Genomic DNA, 25,451 nt, shown 5'->3' on the forward strand with positions numbered 1-25,451 from the left:
TGGACATTGTAACCTGAGAGTATCCATCCATCCATCCATCCATCCATTTTCATCCGCTTATCTGGGTCTGGGTCGTGGGGGCAGTAGCCTAATCAAAGAGGCCCAGGTTTCCCTCTCCCCAGCCACCTCTTCTAGCTCTTCTGGGGGGATACTGAGGCGTAAGGAGAACCCATGTCTCCTTAATCTGGACCAACTGAGATGGTGCATGTTCTGATGGATATATGTACTGGGTGACAACAGGTATCTACTCTGAAGATACATTCTTACTCCTGTCTTGAATGACTATACCAAGCTGGCTTGGAAACACAAAGGCAAATGATAAAAGCTTTTGCCAAAATTTACATGAAACATTTATTTCGTATAGTGATGTGTTTGTTGTTTGTTATATATTGCAAACATAATCTAGACTTATATGAATTTGCATTAATTGGAGTGCAAGTTTTACAGTCACTCACCAGTTGAAAAATAAAGGAAATACAACAGTCACAAAAAAAAATCCTGTCCTGTAACTTTGTAGATTTTTTTGAACTTCTTCCAGCATTTGGGCGAGTTCATCCTTGGAAGAATCCCATTTGTGGTATTTTGCAATGCTTTTGTACTGACACATGAAACGTTCTTAATTACTTTCCCAATTATATTGTATGGTATAATAATGAAAAAATTTACGTAAATCAGTAGTTCGGGTTTCGTAGAGGTGCGTTTCGAGCGTAGATGCAGAGGCGGAGCCAACAAAGAACTAGGAACAAAGAACTCACCCCAGTTAACCATGTTTATTTGAAGAGACAGCAAGAAATGTTTTGGCAGCCATTTTAATTTATTTAACAAAATAAAAAGCAAACAAAAAAAATCCAGTATTACATTTTACCATGTGTGTGTGTGTGTAATATATATATATATATATATATATATATATATATATATATATATATATATATATATACTGGAAGAACCCAAAGGCTTACATTTCCTTACATTTCCAAAGCTTGAAGATCAAGTGTCTATAAATCGCAATAAAGTGCCTGAAGTGGTGTGTATGCTAAAAACAAAAACAAAACAAAATATCAGTAATAATATAGCAAATGCAATGATATGCACTCTTTGATGATGCAGTCTTACCATTCTACCAGTTCTGCACCAATGAGGTCGTGGACGTGGTACTTCATCGGCAGTTTAACCTGTGCAGTGGTGCGACGCTCCTCCAAGCTCGTCTTCAAGATTTCGCTGTATTTTGATTTTTTGACCATACCAAGAACGGCTTTGCGCCCTGAGAGAAGACGACGGGATGAGACTGTCTGCTAGAGGTGGAACACAAATTCGTGCTGCAGTTCTACCCACCCTGAATGAAGTACTTGGTGAATCGACCAGAATTTGGAATTGCAAGCCACCAGCTGCCAGCATCCCTAACGGTCAGAACTCCTGCCTTGACAAGCTGCCTGTGGGAACACAAATCTGCTTCATGAATCACGTGCATGTGCTCAAGTAGTGTAGCAGTGGTTCAATGTACAGACAGACCATCCTTAGTCCATGGTGCCTCTCATCAGTACTTCTAGAAATGGACCACATTTTTACAAAGCTTGTACTACTGTTGTATTTTTAAGAGGCACTATTGTTCCACTTTATTTACTGAACTGTGACCAAATATTTACATAATGAGCATTAATCCATCACGCACACACAACCCCCAGATAAGACTCATTATAGTGTCCTTACGTTATCTCTGAGTCCGTGAAATGGAACTGCTTAAGCATTTTGTCTTTACTGAAACTGAGGTCTGGACAGACACACAGAACTTGATCAAGAAACTTCTCTACAGTCCCAAACGTGTCTTTTCCAGCCTGCCCTGCCAGAACTTTGGCTCTGTAGTCCACAGAAAACGCCAAGGCAAATGTGTCCGAGTGGAAGCCCAGCTGGAACATGAGCAGTTCTCCATTCTCTCGCCACTCATTCTGCCAACACAGAGAAGACAGGGGGAGCATCTGAGGGCTGTGAGGAACACAACCCAGGACAAAACCCAGATCTCCTATATGGGGTCTAGCTCAGAGAGCGTATACACAACGGGCTTCCATTTAAACATGGTGATGTTTGAGATGATTTGAAACTAAGTTTTTACAAAGGCAGATAAAACTTCAAATTACCACTTGCTTATCCACCAAGGTTTTGTCTTCATTTAAACTGTAGAGTTGATGCTTGAACACAACTGGTGGAAGGCTGTCATTAAATAGTTTCCGTGGAAACAGGCTGATGAGATACTGTAACGTTGCCTTGACGTCGGTGAATCCTCCTGTTAAAAACACAAGCATAAAAGCTTTTAAATTGGGACTTAAGCTTGATTTTAACATCAGCTCACTGGATAACGTTACCGTACCTTGAGATCCTGGTTTTCCAATAGGACCGTCAGACCCAAGTTTCCGTTTTTTAATGCAGAATGTGTCTGATATTAATGATCTTTTTCTGTTCATTGCTGAATATAAAATTAGTCAATTTGGAGAGTATGTTTTGCTAACCTAACTAGCCTCCTAACTATCTAATACACGGTAGTGCTCCAATTAATATATTAGCCTCATTAGTTAGCCACGTCAATGTCATTAGCCATTAATTAATTAAACGGGGCCGTCACAATTTATACTTTCCACTTTGTATTAAGTTGTTTTACTAAACAGACACTACGCAACTCCGAGCTCCAGCTAGCCAGCTAGCTACTGTTGATAAATATAGCGGAGAGCGGCCATCATCCGCCTTACCCATCTACGTGTCAAGGTAAAACCGCCCTCTGGCGCCACCTGTTGGTTTGGAGCAGGAGTGTCCTCCATGCAGCCAATACATCGTGTATAAATTAACCCACAGGCTACCCTATAGGTTACAACATAACCATACTTTGAACGTGGCATGGTTGTTGGTGCTAGGCGGACTGGTCTGAGTATTTCAGAAACTGCTGATCTACTGGGATTTTCAAGCACAGCCATCTCTAGGGTTTACAGAGAATGGCCAGAAAAAGAGAAAATATCCAGTGAGCGGCAGTTCATTATCTAAGACTGGTGTCTTGAACACGACGATGAGTTCATTATACTCGAATAGCCTCCACAGTCACCAGATCCCAATCCAATAGATTACATTTGGGATGTGGTGGAACGGAAGATTCACATCATGGATGTGCAACTGATGCGATCATGTCAATATGGACCAGACTCTCTGAAGAATGTTTCCAGTACCTTGTTGAATCTATGCAATGAAGGATTAAAGCAGTTCTGAAGGCAAAAGGGGGTCCAACCCAGTACTAGTAAGGTGTAATTAATAAAGTGCCCGGTGAGTGTATATGAATACGTAGATGTTTAAATCAGAACATTCATTCCATGAGGTTCTAAAGTTCCAAGAGTGTAGATCAGTTTTTAATTTCCTAATTTTTTTTGCTGCCAATACAGCAAAACAACTCACAATACAGATATGTAATTATTACAATGTACAATGTCATGGCCTGGTGGTTAGGGAACTGGTCTTGTGACCGGAGGGTCTTGGGTTCGATCCCCAGACCTGAGGCCATGACTGAGGTGCCCCTGAGCTCACTTGTATAAACATTAGATTAAAATGTAAGTCGCTCTGGATAAGGGCGTCTGCCAAATGCTGTAAATGTAATGTAAAATGTAATTAACCCTTTCAGAGTCTGCGTACATTTAAATTGACATAATGTATTTTCTTCTTTTTCTTATGTTGCGTATAACACCACCTGAGACCTGTTGGTTCAAATGTCTGACCCTTTCACCTGACTTGACCCAAGCATGTTTACATGACCCTGAGCTTGGAAGGACCTTTAATACATCTCAGTGTTTGTGTCTGCCTCCCTTTCACTCCATGACGCCCTTGGTGTCACACTATGACAACATGAGGAATGCGGCAATCACCATTACAACTAAAGACTCAAGCTACCTCAGAATTCAACATGCGAAGTTAACTGATGTACAACACAGTGGCGACTGACTGAGGTATCTACAAATGTCTTCAAACTTTGGTGTGCTGAAATAGTGGCCACCTGTTTTAAAGCATCTGTCATTGTACCAGTTCCCAAGCCTCAATATTCTGCCTCAGTGATTACAAGCAAGTACCTTTAACACTAATAATTATGAAGTACCTAGACAGACAGCCTTCAAACACATTAAACGGGTTACAACTCACACTGGACCCTCATCAGTACACATGCAAAACAAATAAGAAGAACCCAGCCAGTGAATATACATGGAGAAGAGGTAGAGACGGTCTCTGGGAGGACCTTATGGACATAGGACCCACACTGTCTAATCAAGAAGATATGGACTGTACTTCTTAAGAACTTAAGGAAAATAAATCAGTTTATCCCAATGGCTGTTGGTACCATTTTACTTGAGTGTCCTAACTCAAGGCATTGTAATGGGGTATCATAATATCACTTTTTCAGATAAAATTTGCTCAAAAATCACTAAGACACAGCTACCCATACAAGACATATCTTATATGTATTCTAGTTTATATTCAATAATCAATTATTATATCTTCTTTCTTAATTATTACACATTATAAAATGACCTAAATTCGGTGTGCACCATTTAAACCTGATTTTGAACTTGAACTTTAAGTTTCATTTAAACTTGAGGTTGTGCGAAAAAATTTAATTTGTCATTCACAATAAAAGTAATCTATACTCTCTAATGTCTATTGATAGAATCAGTAAACAACCCTTGTCCTAATGATGTAATGATGCTTTCGCACAATGCCTGTATGTAACTGATATCTTTCACAACAGAGTCAAGCCCAATTTTGAGAAAACAGGCTGAACAGCACATGTACTTTGTTGAGAGGTTTAAAATTAGTGAATGTACTGACCCTTGATTTGGGACCATGTTCCAGTGCTGACATCAGCAACCCATGGAATGGATTTGCATAGTTCAAACGTGGGCAAAGCCATTCCATGGAAAAAAAATGAAGCTACACCTTTAGGCTACTGAAAGAATCAAAGATGTACCCACATTCTCAGATAATTTTGAGCTCAAACGATGACTCAAACAATAGCCAAGCAGGAGTGACAAAGAGGAAATGGAATTCACTTTTTAAAGTGGAGTCTCTCTGTGTTCTTGCAAATACAATTGTACATATTGGTGAAATAGGTGCAACTTGCTTATTATGACCCCGGGGAAGGGGTAGACAGAGTGCTACTGAAACACACTTCTACCAGTTAGTTAATCATGAATATATTTTTTAATAAAAAATTTAAGAAAAACAGAAATTGCACAAAAAACGAAACAATAAAAAAGAAAAAACGGCACTATAAGTCTTTGGGCAGAAAGCACCCGTTGGTTGGTCTTGCTGAAACGCCTGTCGGAGTGTAATGATGTGACGGCTCGCTAGAGGGCGTCATTCACTAACAAAAATTATATAACCATTGTTTCCATGGAAAAAACTTGTATTATGAGAGTCCAAAATGATCGTATAATTATTTCAACTGTTATCTAAATTAATTGGCTACATTGATATTTGTAGTTTCCTTTGTTAATCTACACTTTTTTATTAGGCGACCAAATAATCAAGTAAACTAAACTAAACTGAGGGCGGGTTCAAATACTAAATGACTGTTGATGGTATTGACGCGCATTATTCATGGTAATCGTCCAGTTCCTGTTGACTTGCATGAACGTGGTCGTATGAATAGAAATGTGTGTGTGACGTCAATCACCTTCACTGTTGCTCTCAAATCTGAGAAGTTTGGGGACTGTAGACTGTGTGGTCTCACACGAGGCTCTGAGCTGCAGACATGAGACTCGCTGCGTTAATGTTTTTAATCAGCGTTGCGCTGTTTGCGAACTGCGCGCCCCCGACATGCTACTCGCGCATTCTGGGACTCAGTAAAGAAATAATGGACACGCTGGAGAAAACACATAAATACAATCGCACGGTAAGCGGACATGTTGTTCAGTAGAGCTCACGGGTTACATCTATTTTGTCCAAATAGCAAATGTACATTTTTGTTGTTTGTAATATACAGAAACAATGCGCGGAGTTCTTGCCAAAGATGTTTTTGGACGTCCACGTAAGTGTTTTACATCAAATCTTATCGTTAATTTTAAGTTAATTGAATAAAGGATGATGTCTTGCTGCTCTATTTAACAATTATTTATTTGTTTATTTATTTGGCCGATGCTCAAAACTGCTTAATGTACCTTTGTTTACTTAATATCCAGTGTGCATGCACAAACTTCACACTTAAGTGCACCGACCTTCAGCGGTGAAATGTGGTTAAAATAATGAGTTGTTGTTTTAACGTTGAATAAACATTGAAACCGCGTTTAAATTTAACCTTTGTAAAAAGGTTCACAAATTTACGTCATTAAGTGTTGAAAAGCAAGGCGCTGACATAACGTTACGTTACGTTACGTGGCGTCTAGGTGATGAGTGAACCCGCTACACAGGTCCACTGCAAAATCATTTGATTTGTGCAGAGCTTACTGGGTATCCCTAGATTCTGAATTTCCCAAAACAGGTAGTTTTTTTTATTTTAGTGTGTATTATCCAGAAATGTTTCTGTGTGTGAAACTGCATACTCACTTTTGCCATTTTTAAGAACTCCTGCATCATGGCCAAGCTGCGCGATTTCCTGTATATAGCAGAAAACCTGCCGGTGGAAGACTGCAGGGTGCGGCCGCTAATGGTGCGCCTGAAACGCAAAGTCCGTGCACTCTACGTCATCATAAACCGCGCGTGCTTCAGGGTGCGTGAACCTCAGGTTCTAGACGTGTGAATACATCCTGTGTGTTGTGTAGCCATACTGTTACAGTCTGAACAGGCTGCACGTGTTATTAGAGCGAGAGGAAAAGTGAGCAAGAATATGACCGTTGTTGGTGATCTGTGCCGTGTGTCTGTTGCTGGTGTTTCTGTAGGATCTGGTGTATTTAACAGACGACTGTGAAGCTTTAGACACAGGATACAGCAGGCCACGCTACACAGAGGACCGACTGCAGCTTCTGGAGGAAACTGACTGACACACACACAGATAAAATTATACAGTCTCTCATACACACAAAGAACACACAAACTATATAATTATCTCTACATTTATAGTTACAGAGATACACACAAATGCAAAAATCATACATACACACAGAACTTCATTTAAAACTAAAGTATATGCATACTTACACACAAAATTACCCTTTCCTAGATGACAGTGTGTATGCCAGAGCTGGGTTCTTTCAGCTCAAGTGTAGTGTGTGTTACTGCATTCCAGCAGCCAGAGGAATCTTTCCACAGGAAACCGAGTAAATGCAGCCAAACCTCTCCCAAACCTCTAAAACTCTCAAAACAAACCACAAACTCCTGCAGGCCGCTTATTTATCACAACAGCCAAACATTGTCACACCGTTCTGGTTTTGTGGTGTGTGTGTGTGTGTGTGTGTGTGTGTGTGTGTGTACTTGAGATTGCTGCATCATATTTCATGTAACTATTCAGTACTTACATTTATAAAGACAGTATTTCATTCACTCTTGCTTAACTGTGAGCCAGCGGGACACCGAGGAGCAGAAAGAAGCACTATCAGCAGAGTTCTGCAGTACTTGTCTCTCTCAGACATTGTGGGAATGGAGGATATTTGCTTCAAGTTTGATTGTTTTCACGTTTATTAGAAGAAGCTTTCTGTCTAAGTTGTACCTATAAAAAAGCTTTTTTGTTCAGTGTATAGACTTTAACCCTGTGTAACTAATGTATTAAACTGAATAGACATGCCTGCCGTGTGTGTCCAGTGTTTCATGCTGCTGTTTCAGTTTGAAGGGTGAGTCTGGCCAAGTGAGCTGACAGTTATAAAACATTCTCTCATCATTTGCTGAATGAATGTTCAGTTTACCCAAGGTCACTTAAGTTTACTTTACACTTTTAACACAGGTACAAGTCTTACACAACCAATCACACAGAAGTGAAAGAGGACAGACCATCCACCACTGGGTATACAAGCACATACACATTCATGCGCTCAGACAGCTGTTTTATTTGACATAAAGAGACACAGTCACACACCCAGGGAATGCCAATTTACCAAACCTATATGTTTTTGGACTGTAGAAGGAAACCAGAGACCATGGAAGAAACCCACGCAGATACAGGGAGAACATGGAGACTCCACTCAGATAGGGACTTGAACCCAAAACCCCAGTACTGAGAGACAAACGTGTTAACCAAGCTGCTGCTGTTTCTTTCGTTTTCATGACAAACTGAGAAACATGTCATTAAGACATACATGTGTAGCCATTTTGAAAAAAAAAGAACATTTTAACGAAATAAAAACCCTTTATTTCCTTTCAGTGGCACTAAAAGATGTTTGTTTCTTGCGTACATCTATTGTTGTAAAATGAAAAAAGGAGTTTGTTGTAACTGGGTTAAACGTGTGCTCAGTACAGCCCAACTGATTTGATAGTTCAACCGTCTATCATGCTTTGAGTCATTTTGATTGGTTCGTGAGTATGAGGCAGAGAAGAAGTGCAGACGAGACTGCGTGTGTGGTAGAGTTGAGTCGACATACGGCTAGAAAAGAAAGAAAATGATATTTTTGCTATATGGTTTTGAGAGTAAAGGACAAAAAAATTAAATCAACCCATTGTGTGTCTAGTCCCAAGCGTCTGCTAGACATTTAGTACACTAGGTAGCAGACATGGGGACTCGAGTTTGGTACTCGTACTCGAGTCGCACTTAAGTCGCATATACAATGACTTAAGACTCGACTTAGACTTGCATTCAAAAGACTTCCAACTCGAATTGGACTTGTGATTTGAGACTCGTGAACAATCTTTTATTCATAATGTCCTTTTGTGTTTCATTTGACAATCTTCTCCGCCTGTCTGTATGCTTTTCACGTCCCACTGACGTAACGTTACGAGACACAAACGCGCGCGCCCAAACCATCGCGATCATGGCGGCGCTGGTGAGGACGCGTGCTTCTGTTCCACCATTCATAATAGGTTTTGGGTACAAAGACTTCGCACAAGTAGCAAATAGAAGAGCAGCAAACTGCAGCGTGTGTGGCATAAAAATACAGGACACTGGTTCTATATGGTGTTAATTTTGGGACAAATGTTTTGTTCATTTGAAAATGAGATCTGAAACTGAAAGTTACAGTGTTGAGCCTGAACATCGAAAAATACCACAATCGATTCAAAATAAAAATAAGTGAAGCAAATGTTTTTTCAGTTTAAATACAATTTTGATTCAATTCTGTATTTATTTTGAATCAATTTTTTTTAAGTTTCAGGTTGCTGTATATTTTGATATTTGAGGTTTAATGTATTTCAGATTTCAGACGTTTTTTTTTCAGCTTCAGATCTTGTTTTTTTGAGTTTCGGACCTTTTTTTTCACTTTCACATTTTTTTTTTCAAGTTTCGAAGCTGTTTTTTTCAGTTTCAGATCTTCTTTTCAGTTCAGACTTTTGGCCCCGATCTAACGTGAGGGGCGTGGTATTAACGGATAGGGGCGTGGCCAAACGAGTGACAGCACAGCAAATCATTCCTGAGAGCCTTCCACAATGTTGCCTGATCAAAAAATGACAGGCTTTTACACTTTATATTGAAATAAATGCAGCAATGAAAGAGTCCTGTTAAGCGAGACTGTCTGGAAAGGATTTATGTTAATAGCTTAGATACACTGTGATGATTGTTCAGACTAATGTTTCCAGCTTTGCACCCAGCACTTCGCGCTCGTCACTGTTTTGAATGCAGCGCGGTGACTCCATACGCCTGCCTCTGCTGACAGACATCTAAAGACTCTTTGGTGACTCTGCGTATCGGCCACTCGTTTAAAATCATCCCGACGAGCTCCGAATCACCATTTGTTGAAATGAAGATGGTTCATAACTTTTGTTTGAAAATTATGTTGAGTGAAATACTAGCTGACATCCAGCTAGACAGCTCTATATTACTAGTTCAGAATACTGTTTAGCGATAACGTCGATTTAAGATTATAGGAGGGTATGTGAATCTACAGTGGTAGACCGTTAACGACAGCACTAAATTTAAAGGGTTTATTATTATAGATGTATGGTTATCAGTGAATGTTCCTACACGCCATCAGCGTCATTTAAACCTCTGTGAGCGAGTGGCATCGCATTTAGTATTTGTGCAATTTGTAGTATATTTCGCTTTGTATTGGTTTCTATTGTTAGTTTAGATTACGTCTGTTACGACCCCACGATGTCATGGGTCTAGATTTGGGGTATGTGGGGTAGTAGCATGTGCGTAGTGCAGCGTTTCTCAACCGGGGTGCCGCGGCACCCTGGGGTGCCGTCTGTCTTCATCGGGGGTGCCGTCAAAATATTCTGATGTGAAATAAAAAACTATAGTTTTAAAAATTGAAGTTATTATACGCTTTAAAAATCATTAAAATGTATTTCATATGACCAGATCTCTCAAGTTTGGTGGGCGTGAGCTTTTTTTCAGGCGGGGGGGATTGGAATCTGTCGCGATGGTTAGTGTAGCGGCTGTGTGTGTGTGTGTGTGTGTGTGTGTGTGTGTGTGTGTGTGTGTGTGGTTGGCGGGCTGGCTAAAGTCTACCAAGAAACAGCGCGATCTATATTCTGATTGGTTCAACCTGTTATAATATACAACCGATGGATTGGCTGAATATGCTGCGGTGTGCGGCGATTAGATTATTTAAAAAATAAATTAATAATAATAATATTCAAGCCTGAGAAATTCCATGTGTGGCGTGAGAGCGTGTGAAATCGCTAAATATGCGTGAGTCTCACGCTCAAAGCGTGCATATGACCTGCATATGACCAAGGTCAGCATGTGATTACGCAGGTTTCCCACTGACTGTAAGTCACATTTATCTGCTCTCTGTCTTAATAATCACTTTTTTTGTGTTATGTTGGCCGGGAGATGGTTGCAGAGAGTATGTTTTCAGGGTTGCCAACGCTCACGCATTGAGCATGAGACACACGCATTTGACCGTTTTCACACGCTCTCACGGCACACTTCCGATATCTCACATCCGAAAAAAAAATCTTGTTTATTTATCTGATCCATATCTATGATTCAATGAGTTACTAATTCGCTTTGGTGCCAACCACCCGCGATCGATAGATTGCGATATAATACTTAATTTGTGTCCATTTTACGTTCACAATCCCCCCCCCGTCAACAACTTACGTCTCCACCCCCCCATCCCCCAAAGCCTGTGTTTTTAACGCATTGTAAACTGGGGTGCCTTAAAATTTTGCATGCATATAAAGGGTGCCACAACTGAAAAAAGGTTGAGAAACACTGGCGTAGTGGACAAGATGAAATTAAAGAAGAACGCGAAAACCAGACGGATACGTAAGAAAACTCTTTACTGCAGAGTGGTAATGGGTAGAAGAGCCTTTTCTACGCAGCAAAACACTGAACAGACACGTACGTACAAAAATACACGATTAACCATAAACCAACCAAGGAAAGGAGCAGTAGACGGCACCAAAGAAAAGAAACAAACAAAATATACTACACTAAGTTAACAAAGCAAGACTCACACCTTACTAACATAAAGAAAATATATCTACGATGATAATCTCAAACAAATATACATACACAGTGCCCACCTCTATACTGGTGTTTCTTATATAGTATCTCTGCATGGGTGTCTATATAAGTGTGCACATGCTACTACGTTCTTACTCCATGGTGGCGATTTTCACAACACTATTCATGACAAAAGCCATCACACAAACCCTCACCTCTCACATGAGAATCATGAGCTACAGTTTCTCAAAAGTCACACACACAACCATAAAGGCAGTAAATGCTCGTGTCGCCTCCCGGCAACTTCCAGCAACTCCGTCATGCAGATTATGAAGCCGAAGATCCGCCCCCTCATCCAAATCACGATCTTCGATTGGCCGACAGAATCCACCCGTAACCAGGCAATCTATCTGTTAAACCAAAATTAACCGAAAGAGAAAACAACCTCCCCAAAACCCACAGTTCCCATAACACCGCAGCATCAGCCATCAACCACCGAGCAGCTACTGCCACTCATTGTCTACCACTAATCTAAACTCGACATTATCGTTAAAGAGTATGTGTTCTGTATGAGAGTATGTGGTGTGTGCATGGGCAGTGGCGTGCACAGACATTTTGGGGGGCAAGTGCTGGGGGGGGGCACTTTTTAGCGCACGTGGAACAATTCATTATTAAAAAATTACAAGCGCATGTTGAATGAAATTTGACTTTTATTAGTAACATTCTCTAAACGTGAGTTTTCAATGGAAAAAGTCACACCGCCAACTGATAAAATCCATATCCAATATTAACTATATACAGTCATTGTTAAGTCCTTCAGTTAACTTCTGTTTACCCTCCACTGTCTGCGGGCCTTGTTGCATATATTTTGCAATTATTAAATCAATATAGGCCTACAATTAAAAAGACCAAAAAGTAGGAGGAGTTATAGGCTACTGTAGTACCCTGTAAATAGGGGGAAACAATGAACAGACGAACACACTCGTTTCGTTTCTCGCTCGTCTCACTGTTGAATGTGCAAACAATAAAAAAATGCAATACAATCCGTTTCACTTTTCTTACAAACTACAATTGTTAATTCTTTAGTACCTTTGTACATTCATGTGTGCACATAGCCAATTAAGCAAGAGAACAAAAACATATTGTACACATTCTCATTTGCGTGAGTAACGCTAGTACATGTGCTAAGACATTTGGCTCACTGCCAAACGGTAGGCAGAACATACAGCGAACACATGCATCGAACACATACATCGGTCAACATCTTTCACATTCAGGTTCACAAACGTACATGTTAGTCATGACACCATTACTATTAATCTAACTTCTCATAACATGTCACGAGTTCTTCTCTAACGTTCATACTTAAACACATACATATTGCTTCTCATCAGCTCATAGCGCACAAGCACCTCGTGGTCTTATGCTAACTATACACCTAGTACTATAGCGAATACTTTGCGCACAACATCAAATAGCGAATTTCCCTTAAAACGGCATTTTACTAACAATGACAGTGTAATATACTGACTAACTCATTTATAAGCAAAACATTCACATTTCTTTTACAATTTACCTGTAAATAGGGGGAAACAATGAACAGACGAACACACTTGTTTCGTTTCTCGCTCGTCTCACTGTTGAATGTGCAGACGTAACGAGAGCGCCCCCTCCTAACCCAAACAGGCATGACCAATCGATCCTTGCCATTTAGTATGTCAGGCAATACCAACTGATCGCCATTGAACAGATCATTACTTATAACAAAATTAACACCTTAACAAACTCTTTCTCCAAATAACAAATACATTAAAACATATAAACACCACTTTGCACACTCCCCTTCAATTTTAGATGTCGTCCCGACATCTCACTCTACTTCTCTGTCCATTTTCAGTTGTTTCTTGTTTTAGTACGCATGTCTCATAACACTGTTGTACTCAAACACAAAGTAACAGGTCTATACTGGAGTTGGTAGACAGTTCATTAACGTTCCCAGTAGCATGCGGCTGTCCATGATCAACAGTCAGTTTAACTGCATGGCCTGATAGAAACAGTCCATGGTATGAAGGGATTGATGTTAACAAGAGTCCATGACTACTGAAATGTCTGGAGTTCTCAAACAGTACACACGTCTGATGGCCATTTTTGGTGGTGCCATCAATAATACCAATATGGTCATTCCCTAACAGTCCACTCTCTCATAAAGGAGACACAATGTTGTGTTTGTTGTGGTATACACATCCAAGGAGTAGCTGTCTGCATACCGCAATAGCTCACAGGGTATGTGCAGGAAGAAGGGCTCGCAGCTCTTACATAATAACAAGTTGGAGTTCCAGGTATGTCATAAGTAAAGCGTTTTGGTTGTTTCCTCTCTCTCCTAGGCAGCTGGTCATCCCTTGACTGCAGTGCACTCTCATTGTCTTCAGCTCTCCTTGTAGGGACTGATTCGCAGGCTATTGGTTCTGGTTCAAGATCTGGCAATACTACAGGTGCTCTCGCAGGGTGGACAAATGGAAAACCGGACTCATCATTACTTGAGGGTGCAGGTTTAATCGTAGGGATGCTTACTGATGGTGGCAGTTGCTGTGACACTCTACCTGGGTGAGATGCTTGAGGTTCCACTAATGCCAGCTGTTCAGCAGACTGGTGTTTTGTCTGTGGGTGAACGCCATGCCCATCATTCCCTCTCTCACCTACAGTTGTGATCAAATTTATTCAACCCCCACTGAAATAAAGTGTTTTGGCCAGTTTGACATTGATTTTGATCATTTCAGTCATCTTATTTACAATTATATCAAAGAGGCACTTATAAATTAGACAAACATAACATAATATTTATGATGGAATAACCACAAATGTCTTTACTGTGCTCACATCATTATCAGTTTTATTCAACCCCCTAGTGACATTATTTTTTAGTACTTAGTACAACATCCTTTTCCAGTTATGACAGCTTTCAAGCGTGAAGCATAGCTTGACACAAGTGTCTTGCAGCGACCTATGGGTATCTTAGCCCATTCTTCATGGGCAAAAGCCTCCAGTTCAGTCACATTCTTAGGCTTGCGCACTGCAACTGCCTTCTTTAGGTCCCACCAGAGGTTCTCAATTGGATTTAAGTCTGGTGATTGCGATGGCCACTCTAGAATGTTCCAGCCTTTCATGTTCAACCATGCTCTAGTGGACTTGGATGTGTGCTTCGGATCATTGTCCTGTTGGAAGGTCCAACGTCTCCCAAGCCGCAGGTTTGTGACTGACTCCATCACATTTTCCTCCAAGATCTCCTGGTACTGAAGGGAATTCATGGTACCCTGCACACGTTGAAGCTTTCCTGTACCATTAGAAGCAAAACAGCCCCAAAGCATAATTGACCCCCCGCCATGCTTCACAGTAGGCAAGGTGTTCTTTTGTTCATAAGCCTGGTTCTTCCTTCTCCAAACATAGCGCTGGTCCATTGTCCCAAACAGTTCTAATTGAGTTTCATCTGACCACAGTACAATGTTCCAAAACCTTTGTGGCTTGTCCACATGACTTTTGGCATACTGCAGTCGACTTTTCTTGTTCATTGGAGTCAGCAAGGGGGTGCGTCTGGGCGTTCTGGCATGGAGGTCTTCGTTATGCAGTGCGCGCCTTATTGTCTGAGCTAAAACTTCAGTGCCCACATCTGACAGGTCTTTTTTCAGTTCCTTTGCAGTCACGCGGGGATTTTTCTCCACATTACGATTCAGGTAGCGCACAGCAGTCGCGGTCAGGATCTTCTTTCTGCCACGACCAGGTAACGTTTCCACTGTGCCCTTTAACTTGAACTTCGCAATCTTTTTATATCCATTGCCATTCTTGTGAAGAGTAATAACCTCTTCTCTTGTCTTCTGGGACCATTCTCTTGCCTTCACCATGCTTGGAAACACACCAGTAGATGTCTAGAAGGAGCTGAGTATCACAGTCCTTTTAAATCTGCCTAATTGGTGCTTATCATGCTTGATTGCTGCTCGTTGACATCCACAGATGTTTTTAATACCTGATGGAAAACACTGGAATGAACCTCTGTTCTTAGGAGTGGTAGTCGTAAAGGGGTTGAATAATTGTGTCAATGAAGAAATCACAAAAAGGCCATTTAATACTTTATGACAAAAAAAATTGATGCTATCTTAGTTGCATTTAGTTCTTTAACAAGTCCTTGTAAGATTTCATTATGAACACAATTACAAATGTGCACTGAATTCCATAAAACCCTTCGCAGCATTGGGGGTTGAATAAATTTGATCACAACTGTAGATGCTGCAGCTCGAGACTGGGGTAGAGGCAGTATTCATCGTCACTATCACTGTCTTCCCCTGTGCTTCCGACAGCCACTGTGTTTGGAGTTCTTCCAAAGAGCAGAAAGAAGGGAGCAAATCCAGTTGTCTCACATCTAGTGCAGTTGTAAGCATACACAAGCTTGTTGAGTGATTTTTTCCAGTTAGATTTTTGTGATTCTGACAAAGTCCTTAACATTTGCAGTAATGTTCGATTGAATCTCTCGACCAGTCCATTTCCTTGGGGATGATAAGGACTCGTTCTTGATCCTGCTATGCCACTGTACTTTCTTAACTGCGTGAAGAGTTGGTTCTCAAATTCACCACCTTGGTCGTGGTGTATGCGGGAAGGAAAGCCAAACCTCAGAATAAAATCATTGAAAAGGCGGTCAGCCACAGTTTTACCAGACTTAGATGTTGTGGGATAGGCTTGGGCGTACCTAGTAAAATGGTCTATGATAACCAAGATGTATTCATACCCACCCTTACATTTGTCCAAATGAAGGAAATCAATCGAGACAAGTTCAAACAGCTGTGTTGTGACCATGCTCGTAAAGCCTGGTTCACACTACACGATTTTAGGCTGGTTTTTCAGTCGCCGACTGGCGGTCGGAGGCAAATCGGCGATCACTCGTCACTCGCTCAGTCGTGTAGTGTGAACTGCTGAAAGACGCTCGCCGAGCCGTCGCCGACTGGTCGCAGACGACTGGTAGATATCTAGCATGTTTAATATCTAGCAGTCGGCGACTGAGAGTCGGCAGCAGCGTCTAGCTACAGCCAATGGGAACGCGGAGAGAAAACTTTCAAGAATGCTTTCAAAACAGTAACCACACAAAATCCTCACCTTTCTTACAACTTTACTACAACACTGTTTAAGTTATTGTAACAGCACTGGAGAAATAGTGCGATTGATTATATCTATCACTGCAACGGAGAGATGAAATAATTCTGGCAACTTGGGACTATGGAGTGTTTAAACGGTAAAAAATAATAACGAAAATGTGGAGTACATGTACATTGTTTTTTTCTTCTACGTGGTGTTGCTGGTTCTGGGAGAGTTTCGTTTTCGTGTTCTCGTGTTTTTGGACGGCAGCCAGATGAGTCGGCGATTCCCCAGTCGTGTAATTCGTGAGCCCGCGTCGCCGATCAGTCATGTAGTGTGAAATCCACAACAACTGAAAGACTCGCGATTACAGCACGACCAGTCATGTAGTGCGGACAGCACAAAAACCTGACGACTGAAAAGTCATGTAGTGTGAACCAGGCTTAAGTGGTGCTCTTGTTTCTCTACTTGGTTTTTTTTTGTTTTAGGCAGGTGCATGCTCTTAGGACATGATGTTCAATGTCTTTCTGCATGTGAGGCCAGAAGAATCTCTCTCTAACCAAACTACTAGTGCGGTCAACCCCTTGATGTCCCATCTCATTATGCAACATTTGAAGGACTGTACATTTAAACTCTTTGGGCAGTACCAATTGCTTTCTTTGACCTAGCCTACGGCACAGGAGACCATCCTCATCCACTACTAGCTTATCCCACTCTCTTAGTAGGCGCTTAGTTGCTGGGTCCAACATGCGCAGCTGTTTGAGGGAAGGTCTCTCCCCTAAATGAATGTAATCAAGGGTGGTCCCTATTTCACTGTCAGCCCTTTGAGCTTGCTGTAGTTCTGTCTTCGATAATGGTTTAATGGGGGAGGTGCCAATCTCCTCTCCTTCCACGCATCGGGCAGGCAGCGCCATTGCCCATGACATTTCAGAGCACTGTTGAGCTTCCACGGCTTGAACTGTTGCACTTACAGACTCTGATGGTAGTTGTTCAGTACATTCCCTTATTATCGCCTCAATGTCTGTTGGCATGCGGGATAAGGAATCGGCATCAATATTTTCCTTCCCTGGCCGATACCTGATTGTAAAATGAAAATCAGCCAACTCAGCAACCCATCTACAGCCAGTAGCATTAAGCTTTGCTGAAGACAACACATAAGTCAATGGGTTATTGTCACTGAACACAGTGAAGGTTGGAGCGTAGTACAGGTAATCCCTAAATTTTTCACTAACTGCCCACTTGAGAGCCAAGAACTCTAACTTTCCACTGTGCAAGTGGTAGTTTTTCTCTGAACCAGTCAACGTCCTCGAACCATAAGCAATTACTCTTAGCTTGCCATTTTGTTTTTGATATAGCACCGCACCCAACCCGCTATTTGAAGCATCTGTGTGAAGAATGAAGGGTTGAGAAAAATCAGGAAAACCCAAGACAGGTGGTTGAACCAGACAGTCGATTAGGTTCTCTAGAATTTGCTGATGCTCGTCGGTCCATGCTATTGGTTGCTGTGAAGGCACTCCTTGGTTTTTCATACGTCCCCTCTGCCCGCTTCCCTTCTGATTCGGTCTTGTTCCACTGTTTGGTGCTAACTTCAGCAGGTCATAAAGTAGGGCTGCACGATTAATCGTATTTTTATCGTTATCGCGATGTGAAGTTTCACGATAAACGCATCGAAAGAGCCACGATAACTCCTTGAATAACAGCAAACTCAAATTGCATTATCCTCGTCCAGCAATAGAGGGAGCTATTCGCGCTGCAGACTATGATCAGGTGACGTAAGTAGGCAAGAGGCAGAGTGAGGCAGAGTTGCCAGGTTCGCGGTTTTCATGCCAAATTGGGCTTGTTTGAAAATCCAGCCGTGGGTAAAAATTCTGGGGCCGCAGGGTGCGGTTTTTTGGGCTACTTTTGAGTTGGGCTACTGCGGAAGTTACAAGTCAACACTAAGAATCGATCACAATATAATACATAATTTGTCTCCATTTCACACTCGCCACCCCCCCCCCCCCCCCCCCCCCCCGACAACTTACACTCACAGATTTTGTGCGGAAAATTTTTGTAGGACCTGGCAACCCTGGAGTGAGGTGAACACGCTCATCAGACACGCGATTTGGTTTAAGCCTGGTTTACACTTGATGCGGCGCGAGGGTCCGGGAGGCGAAAATAACGTAATCGCGGTGGCTTCGCCCGTGTGCAATGGCCTCGCGCGCTGTCGATTCACGAGGTCGTGCACCTCTTGAATTTTGTAAGTTCGCGCGCGCCGCGTCTCAGCGCAATGAGAACAGTCATGTTTACAGGGTTCATACACCTATACAAGGTGGAATTCAAGCACTTGTACGTCACTTTCAAGGTCCATTTCAATAATTAATTCCCAGCACGTTAAACTTAATTGAATTAAATATTTATACATATACTCTAAATGATTCGAAATAATTCGCTTTTTTATCACATTATTTAATGGATATTTATTTTCAAAACGCCCAATCTTAACGTCTTCACGTTCTCTCATGTTTCGTCCTGGAATTACAAGAGGCTCGTATTTGTTAACGTAATACAAGAGAATTGTTCAGTCAGACAGATATTTGTTGTGAAACGAAGTAGTTACAATTTCAAGCATTTTCAAGTACTTTTGCCTAAATTCCAGCACTTTTCAAACCTGAAACACAAAGCAACATTAAAATTGATCAGGTAAAAGTTCATTCCCCTGTATTTGAGGGGTGTTTTTTTATACTACAAGGCCTACATATCGTTTCGGACAACACTGCAAAGAATGTGACACGGCAAGATTAAACGCTTCCGCCGTTCGCGGAGGTTAACGAGGTGTGCGGAGTCACTCACTCGTGAAAGTATAAACCTAGATTGAATCTATTGTTGAATAAACCTGCAAAATATTTGGAATTATTCTGGATTCTGTAATCTGTTTACGTGCTAATCTTTATTTTTTGCCTTCCTAGATAATTTTTTACAGATAGTACTTCCACCATCAAGACGGGCAGTTGAATATTCCGGCCGCTGATCAACTTTCTGCTTCTAAAAATCAGCTAGCGTAAGTTTGTATACATCGGCTAGACACGGTAAGTGTTTTGATTTATTCATGGCTGGTGTTGGTTTGTTCCCGTGTTCGGAGTGTGGCATGTTTAGTCTAGACCCTTTCGCCACCGACAGTAATAGTGATAGTATTTGTGAGAGGTGCCAGTTAGTTACTTCTCTTGTGGCGAAAGTGGAAAGTTTAGAGCGCCGCGTCCACTCATTATTGAGGGATAGAGAGACAGGGTCTGTAGTAGGTGTGGACGCGCCAGGGAGAACTAGCGCCTCCGCGACTCCGGCGATAGAGCCCTCACAGCGGGGCGAATGGGTGACGTCTCGGCGGCGTAGTCGGAGAGCGAGGGCTGCAGCTACCGCTAACGCCAGCGCTAGCCCACCAGAGCACCACTCCCCGGTTCACGTGTCCAACAGGTTTGCCCCGCTCAGTGTTACACCCGCTGAGGAGACTCTGGTGATAGGAGACTCTATAGTTCGGCACGTGAAAGTCGCTATTCCTGTAGGGGCTCCAGCGGTTACAGTCAGCTGTTTACCGGGAGCCAGAGCGCCGGACATTAGTGGCAACCTTAGACTGTTAGCCCATAGGAGGTTTTCTAGGATAGTGATTCATGTAGGGGCCAACGATATACGTCTGCGGCAGTCAGAGGTGACTAAGGCTAATGTTAAAGAGGTGGTTAAATTAGCCCAGACGATGTCCGATGCCGTAATATGCTCTGGCCCCATCCCAATGCGGCGCGGTGATGAGCAGTACAGCAGGCTCACGTCGCTAAACCGCTGGATGTCCAAGTGGTGCTCCGAAAATCAAGTGGGCTTTATTAATAATTGGAAAGAGTTCGAGGGCAAGCCTGGTCTTTTAGGCAGGGACGGTGTCCACCCCACCCGGGATGGCGCTGCCCTGTTATCTTGCAGCATAGCCCGTAGTCTGTTAGTTAGTGGGCAGTGTAGTACTAGGAGCTGCTGACTAACCAGAGTCGCGACCAGGCCGCAGACTAACGGGCTAAACCTGTCTGCGAGCTGCTTAGAGACGTCACCAAGATCCCATAGGATTGAGACTGTGTCTGTGCCCCGGGTTAAATTAAATCATAAGAAAATAGTCCGTCCTAAGTTTTTAACTAATATTCAAACTTCACATCCAATTATTACCTATATGACCGATCTGAAAATTGGATTAATTAATATTCGATCACTCAACTCTAAAGCAGTTTTTATGAATGAACTTATAACTGACCAGAAAATTGATATTCTATGTCTAACTGAAACGTGGATTCAATCTGGTGACTATTTATCTCTAAACGAAGCCACTCCTGTGGGATATAGTTATATACATAAACCTAGATTGTCAGGCAGAGGAGGAGGAATATGTATAATATATCGTGATTGTTTAGAAATTCATCAGAAATACTTGGATATCTTTAATTCATTTGAGATGCTGTCTATTAATGTAATTAGTCCATCTGAAAATAAAAGTTCATTTTCCCTAACAAATGTATATAGACCACCAGGGCCTTACTCAGATTTCTTAAAAGATTTCACAGATTTTACAGCAAATTTAGCAGTTAGTAGTGACAAAATAATAATGGTAGGAGACTTTAACATACATTTTGATAATGCGGAGGATCCACTGAAAAGGGCTTTTAATTCTATATTGAACTCTGTTGGCATTACACAAAACGTTGTAGGACCCACACACTATCAAAATCATACCCTAGATTTAATCTTAACGTTGGGTATTGACGTAGATAATATAAATATACTCCCGCAAACCGTAGCTATCTCTGATCACTATTTAGTCAAATTTGAGATTCATCTTAACATAAATACCCGCCCGTCTCCTCGGCAGTGTATAAAGCGCTCGATTAATTCATTAACAGCAACACAGTTTATTGAAGCCCTCCCTGATTTAACTGCTCTAGCCCACTCGCCATCCTATCCAGGAGAGTTAGATAGTCTAACCAACTGCATAGAGAATACCTGCAGATCAGCTCTAGACATAGTAGCTCCACTCAAATATAAAAAGACTAGATCTAAAAAACTCGCTCCGTGGTACACTGACCAAACTAGAAACTTAAAACAAATAGCACGTAAATTAGAGCGTAAATGGCGATCTACTAAGTTGGAAGTATTCTACTGTGCCTGGAAGGATAGCATCATTGACTACAAACGGGCACTCGCTAAAGCACGCTCAGCATACCTAGCCTCACTGATAGAGAAAAATAAAAACAATCCTAGATTTCTTTTTAATACTATTTCCAAACTTACAAAAAATCAAGCAGGCGCAGAACCTCAGATTCCAGTAAACCTCACTAGTAATGTATTTATAGATTTTTTTGATAATAAAATAGAGAATATTAGACAAAATATAAAACCTTTTATTAGCAATACAACTGGTATGTCATCTGGTTTGGTTGACCGATTTAAATCGCATACTGGGAGAAAAACTTGATGCTTTTCATCCACTCCCACAATCAGAATTAGAGAAAATAATTTCTTCCTTAAATTGTGCTACCTGCACACTAGACTCGGTTCCATCAAAGTTATTAGAAGAGGTATTACCAGCGGTAACTGAACCTCTTCTAACTATAGTTAACTCATCCATTACAATAGGTCACATGCCCAAATCATGTAAATTAGCAGTTATTAAACCTCTGATTAAGAAACCAAATCTTGATCCTACTGTACTATCTAATTATAGACCCATTTCAAACACATCATTTATATCTAAGATCATAGAAAAAGCTGTTGCCCAGCAATTATGCCTATATCTGCATAGGCATCACATATTTGAAAAGTTCCAATCTGGTTTTAGGCCCCATCACAGTACTGAAACAGCATTAGTTAAAGTAACAAATGACCTCCTCCTTGCTTCAGATCAAGGTTATGTATCGCTGTTAGTGCTTCTTGATCTTAGTGCAGCTTTCGACACAATTGATCATAGGATCTTGCTAGAAAGGTTAGAACGCTGGGTTGGAGTCTCTGGCACAGCCCTTTCATGGTTTCATTCTTACTTAACAAATCGCTATCAGTTTGTAGAGCTCAATAATATTCCATCCAAACGTACAAAAGTTAAATATGGGGTCCCGCAAGGCTCCATTCTAGGACCACTATTATTTACATTATATATGCTACCACTGGGCACAGTTATAAACAAACATGGTGTCAATTTTCACTGCTATGCAGATGACACTCAACTTTACATATCAGCCAAACCTGATGACAAACTCAGTTTAAGAAAAATTGAGGCCTGTGTAAGAGATATTAAATGCTGGATGTCTCTAAACTTCCTCCAACTTAATGAGGACAAAACAGAAGTTCTCCTTCTGGGCCCTAAGGCCTCAAAACAGAAAATTCCAGATCTAATGCTTAATCTCGCAGGCTACCCCATTACACCTGGCACAGTAGCCAAAAACCTAGGCGTCATACTCGACTCTGACCTATCATTTGATAAATACATAGATAATACTACTAGGATAGCTTTTCTACATCTCCGTAACATTGCTAAATTAAGAAATGCATTATCACAGGATGATGCGGAAAAATTGGTGCACGCCTTTGTTAGCTCTAGATTAGACTACTGCAATGCACTACTGTCAGGATGTTCAAATAGGAATCTAAATAAACTTCAAATAGTTCAAAATGCCGCAGCCAGGGTTCTGACCAGAACTAGAAAATTTCAGCATATCAGTCCAGTCCTATCAGCCCTGCATTGGCTCCCAGTTAAATTCCGTATTGACTTTAAAATTCTTTTATTAACTTATAAAGCATTGCACGGGCTTGCTCCTGAGTACCTTCAGGAACTTATTTCCTATTACGAACCCCCACGCCCACTAAGATCACAGGGTGCTGGTCTTTTATTAGTTCCAAAAATTAATAAGGTAACAGCAGGGGGAAGAGCCTTTTCTTGTAAAGCCCCCCAGCTTTGGAATAATCTTCCTAAATGCATCCGGGACTCCGACACAGTCACAATCTTTAAGTCTAGGTTGAAAACCCACTTATTTAGTTTAGCGTTTGATAATTAATATCCCCCCTTAGATAAAAGTACAGATCCAGGGGTTCTTAGACGAAGGGTTTTATGGTAGACTGGGGCGCTGGTGCTGTCGTCCTGTCACTGCTCGTGGTCACTCAAGTTTGTTGACAGTGCAGTGGACGGATGCCATTGTCTCAGAATGCCCCCAAGCCTATGTTACCTTCTGGTTCTGCCTTTTTAGCTAGGCTGTAATAATTTAACTAAATGCCGGAGTTGCTGCCACACTCCAGAAATGTTTATAATTTTACCTGTCCTGTATATGTCCTCATACAGAGCTAATTTTCCCTGTTTCATTTCTCCACATGGCTGCCCGCCTGCTTGAGGAATAATGAGATGAGGAGACCAGCGATCCATCCTGAGCCAGCCACCTCCTGCCTAACCGGATGCATACATCATGATGGACATTATTACATATTTTTCCTTTTCTTTCTCTTCTTTCTGTCTAAATTGTTGTTGTTGTCATGGTGACCGGTGTCGGCCAGAGGAGGATGGGTTCCCCCCCTGAGTCTTGGTTCCTCTCAAGGTTTCTTCCTCATGCAAAAAACTAGGGAGTTTTTCCTTGCCACTGTCGCCTTTGGCTTGCTCGCTGGGGGCTAGGACTCGGCACTTGTAAAGCTGCTTTGTGACAACAACTGTTGTAAAAAGCGCTATATAAATAAAATTTGATTGATTGATTGATTGATTCATTACACAGTAAAAAACAAAACAAATTAACGTGCTGCTGTTCAGAAATACAGAAATGTAGTGTCGACACTACATTTCTGTATTTTAATCTTAATTTATCGTGGTTCACATCGATATCAGGATATCCAACAATGTTATCGCACATCGCAATTCTAGTCCATATCGTGCACCCCTATCATAAAGGGGGTTCGCAATGCGTGAAAAGTCCTTAATATACTGGCGGTAATAGCTAAGGAGACCCAAAATTCTCCTCAGTTCGCCCACTGTACTGGGTTTCTTATCTTTCAGGGCAGTGACGGCCACTGTGTCTGCTGGGTCCACCCGACTCCCTTCCGCTGATATAATTCTGCCCAGGTAACGCACCTCACCCCTGAAGAGCTCACATTTTTTAGGTTTGAGCTTCACTCCATGGCTGCGTAAACGACAAAGCACTTTCCTCATGGCTTCCACATGCTCATCAAAAGTTTTAGTGAAAACCAAAACGTCGTCCCTCAGCCCTTCAAGACACGTTTCCATGCATCGCTGGAAAGCAGCAGGTGCATTCGTAAGGCCAAAAGGAATCCTAACCCACTCATATAATCCCCAGGGCGTTACAAATGCAGTGAGTGGTCTACTATCTTTTGCCATAAACCCTTGGCGATAGGCCTTGCCTTGATCTAACAGAGAAAACCAAGCATTGCCCCCCAGCCCGTCCATTATATCCTGCACTCGTGGGATGGGCTGCCGGTCAGGTTGTGTTTTCCTGTTCAGCTCTCTATAGTCGACACAGAGTCTTAAAGTGCCATCTTTTTTTCTCACACACACAATGGGAGAAGCATATGGAGAGCTAGACGTCTCCACCCAACCTTGGGCTATTAAGTCATGCAGGTATTCTTTCATCTCCTGATAGAGTGGTTTTGGGACAGATACATAAGCACGGGCGACCGGCTCTTGGTCTCTCAGCGTTATGTCTAATTGTAAACTCTGGATGCAGCCAATGTCATTATCACTCTTTGCAAACGACTGACACTCTTCTCGTAACATCTTCTTCACAATGTCTTGCTGGCATGGATCTAAGTGGCTTATATCCACCGGCGGGTCCCACGGGTCACT

General features: G+C 41.7%; 2 protein-coding genes across 3 annotated transcripts; one reads left to right on the forward strand and one right to left on the reverse strand.

The window, feature by feature from the left end:
* Window positions 1-893: 893 nt before the first annotated feature.
* On the reverse strand, window positions 894-2,753 carry LOC143488780 (winged helix repair factor 1). The gene is made up of 6 exons (XM_076987684.1): window positions 2,366-2,753; window positions 2,136-2,281; window positions 1,711-1,946; window positions 1,336-1,433; window positions 1,117-1,264; window positions 894-1,036 (listed from the first exon to the last, which is right to left on the reverse strand). The coding sequence occupies exons 1-6, from the start codon at window positions 2,457-2,459 to the stop codon at window positions 991-993; spliced, it is 768 nt and encodes a 255-aa protein (XP_076843799.1). The 5' UTR covers window positions 2,460-2,753; the 3' UTR covers window positions 894-990.
* Window positions 2,754-5,620: 2,867 nt separating this feature from the next.
* LOC143488806 (cytokine-like protein 1) lies at window positions 5,621-24,350 on the forward strand. Of its 2 annotated transcripts, XM_076987728.1 has the most exons (4): window positions 5,621-5,917; window positions 6,008-6,052; window positions 6,584-6,730; window positions 6,900-7,741. In XM_076987728.1, the coding sequence occupies exons 1-4, from the start codon at window positions 5,777-5,779 to the stop codon at window positions 6,999-7,001; spliced, it is 435 nt and encodes a 144-aa protein (XP_076843843.1). In that variant the 5' UTR covers window positions 5,621-5,776; the 3' UTR covers window positions 7,002-7,741. The 2 variants fall into 2 exon arrangements, with proteins under 2 accessions (XP_076843843.1, XP_076843834.1); XM_076987719.1 differs by lacking the exons at window positions 6,584-6,730; window positions 6,900-7,741 and adding an exon at window positions 19,564-24,350 and having other exon boundaries at window positions 5,825-5,917.
* Window positions 24,351-25,451: the final 1,101 nt, after the last annotated feature.

This window comes from Brachyhypopomus gauderio, chromosome 2, assembly GCF_052324685.1.
Source record: "Brachyhypopomus gauderio isolate BG-103 chromosome 2, BGAUD_0.2, whole genome shotgun sequence".
NCBI classification, from domain to species: domain Eukaryota; kingdom Metazoa; phylum Chordata; class Actinopteri; order Gymnotiformes; family Hypopomidae; genus Brachyhypopomus; species Brachyhypopomus gauderio.

Bases quoted from the DNA above. Each gene is read 5' to 3' on its own strand.
- LOC143488780 (XM_076987684.1), bottom strand. From the start codon at position 2,459: ATGAACAGAAAAAGATCATTAATATCAGACACATTCTGCATTAAAAAA. The intron at 2,282-2,365 runs GTACGGTAACGT...TGTTTTTAACAG, and splicing joins TGGAAAACCAGGATCTCAAG to GAGGATTCACCGACGTCAAG. The intron at 1,947-2,135 runs GTAATTTGAAGT...CTGTGTTGGCAG, and splicing joins CCTTGGTGGATAAGCAAGTG to AATGAGTGGCGAGAGAATGG.
- LOC143488806 (XM_076987719.1), top strand. From the start codon at position 19,704: ATGGCTGGTGTTGGTTTGTTCCCGTGTTCGGAGTGTGGCATGTTTAGT.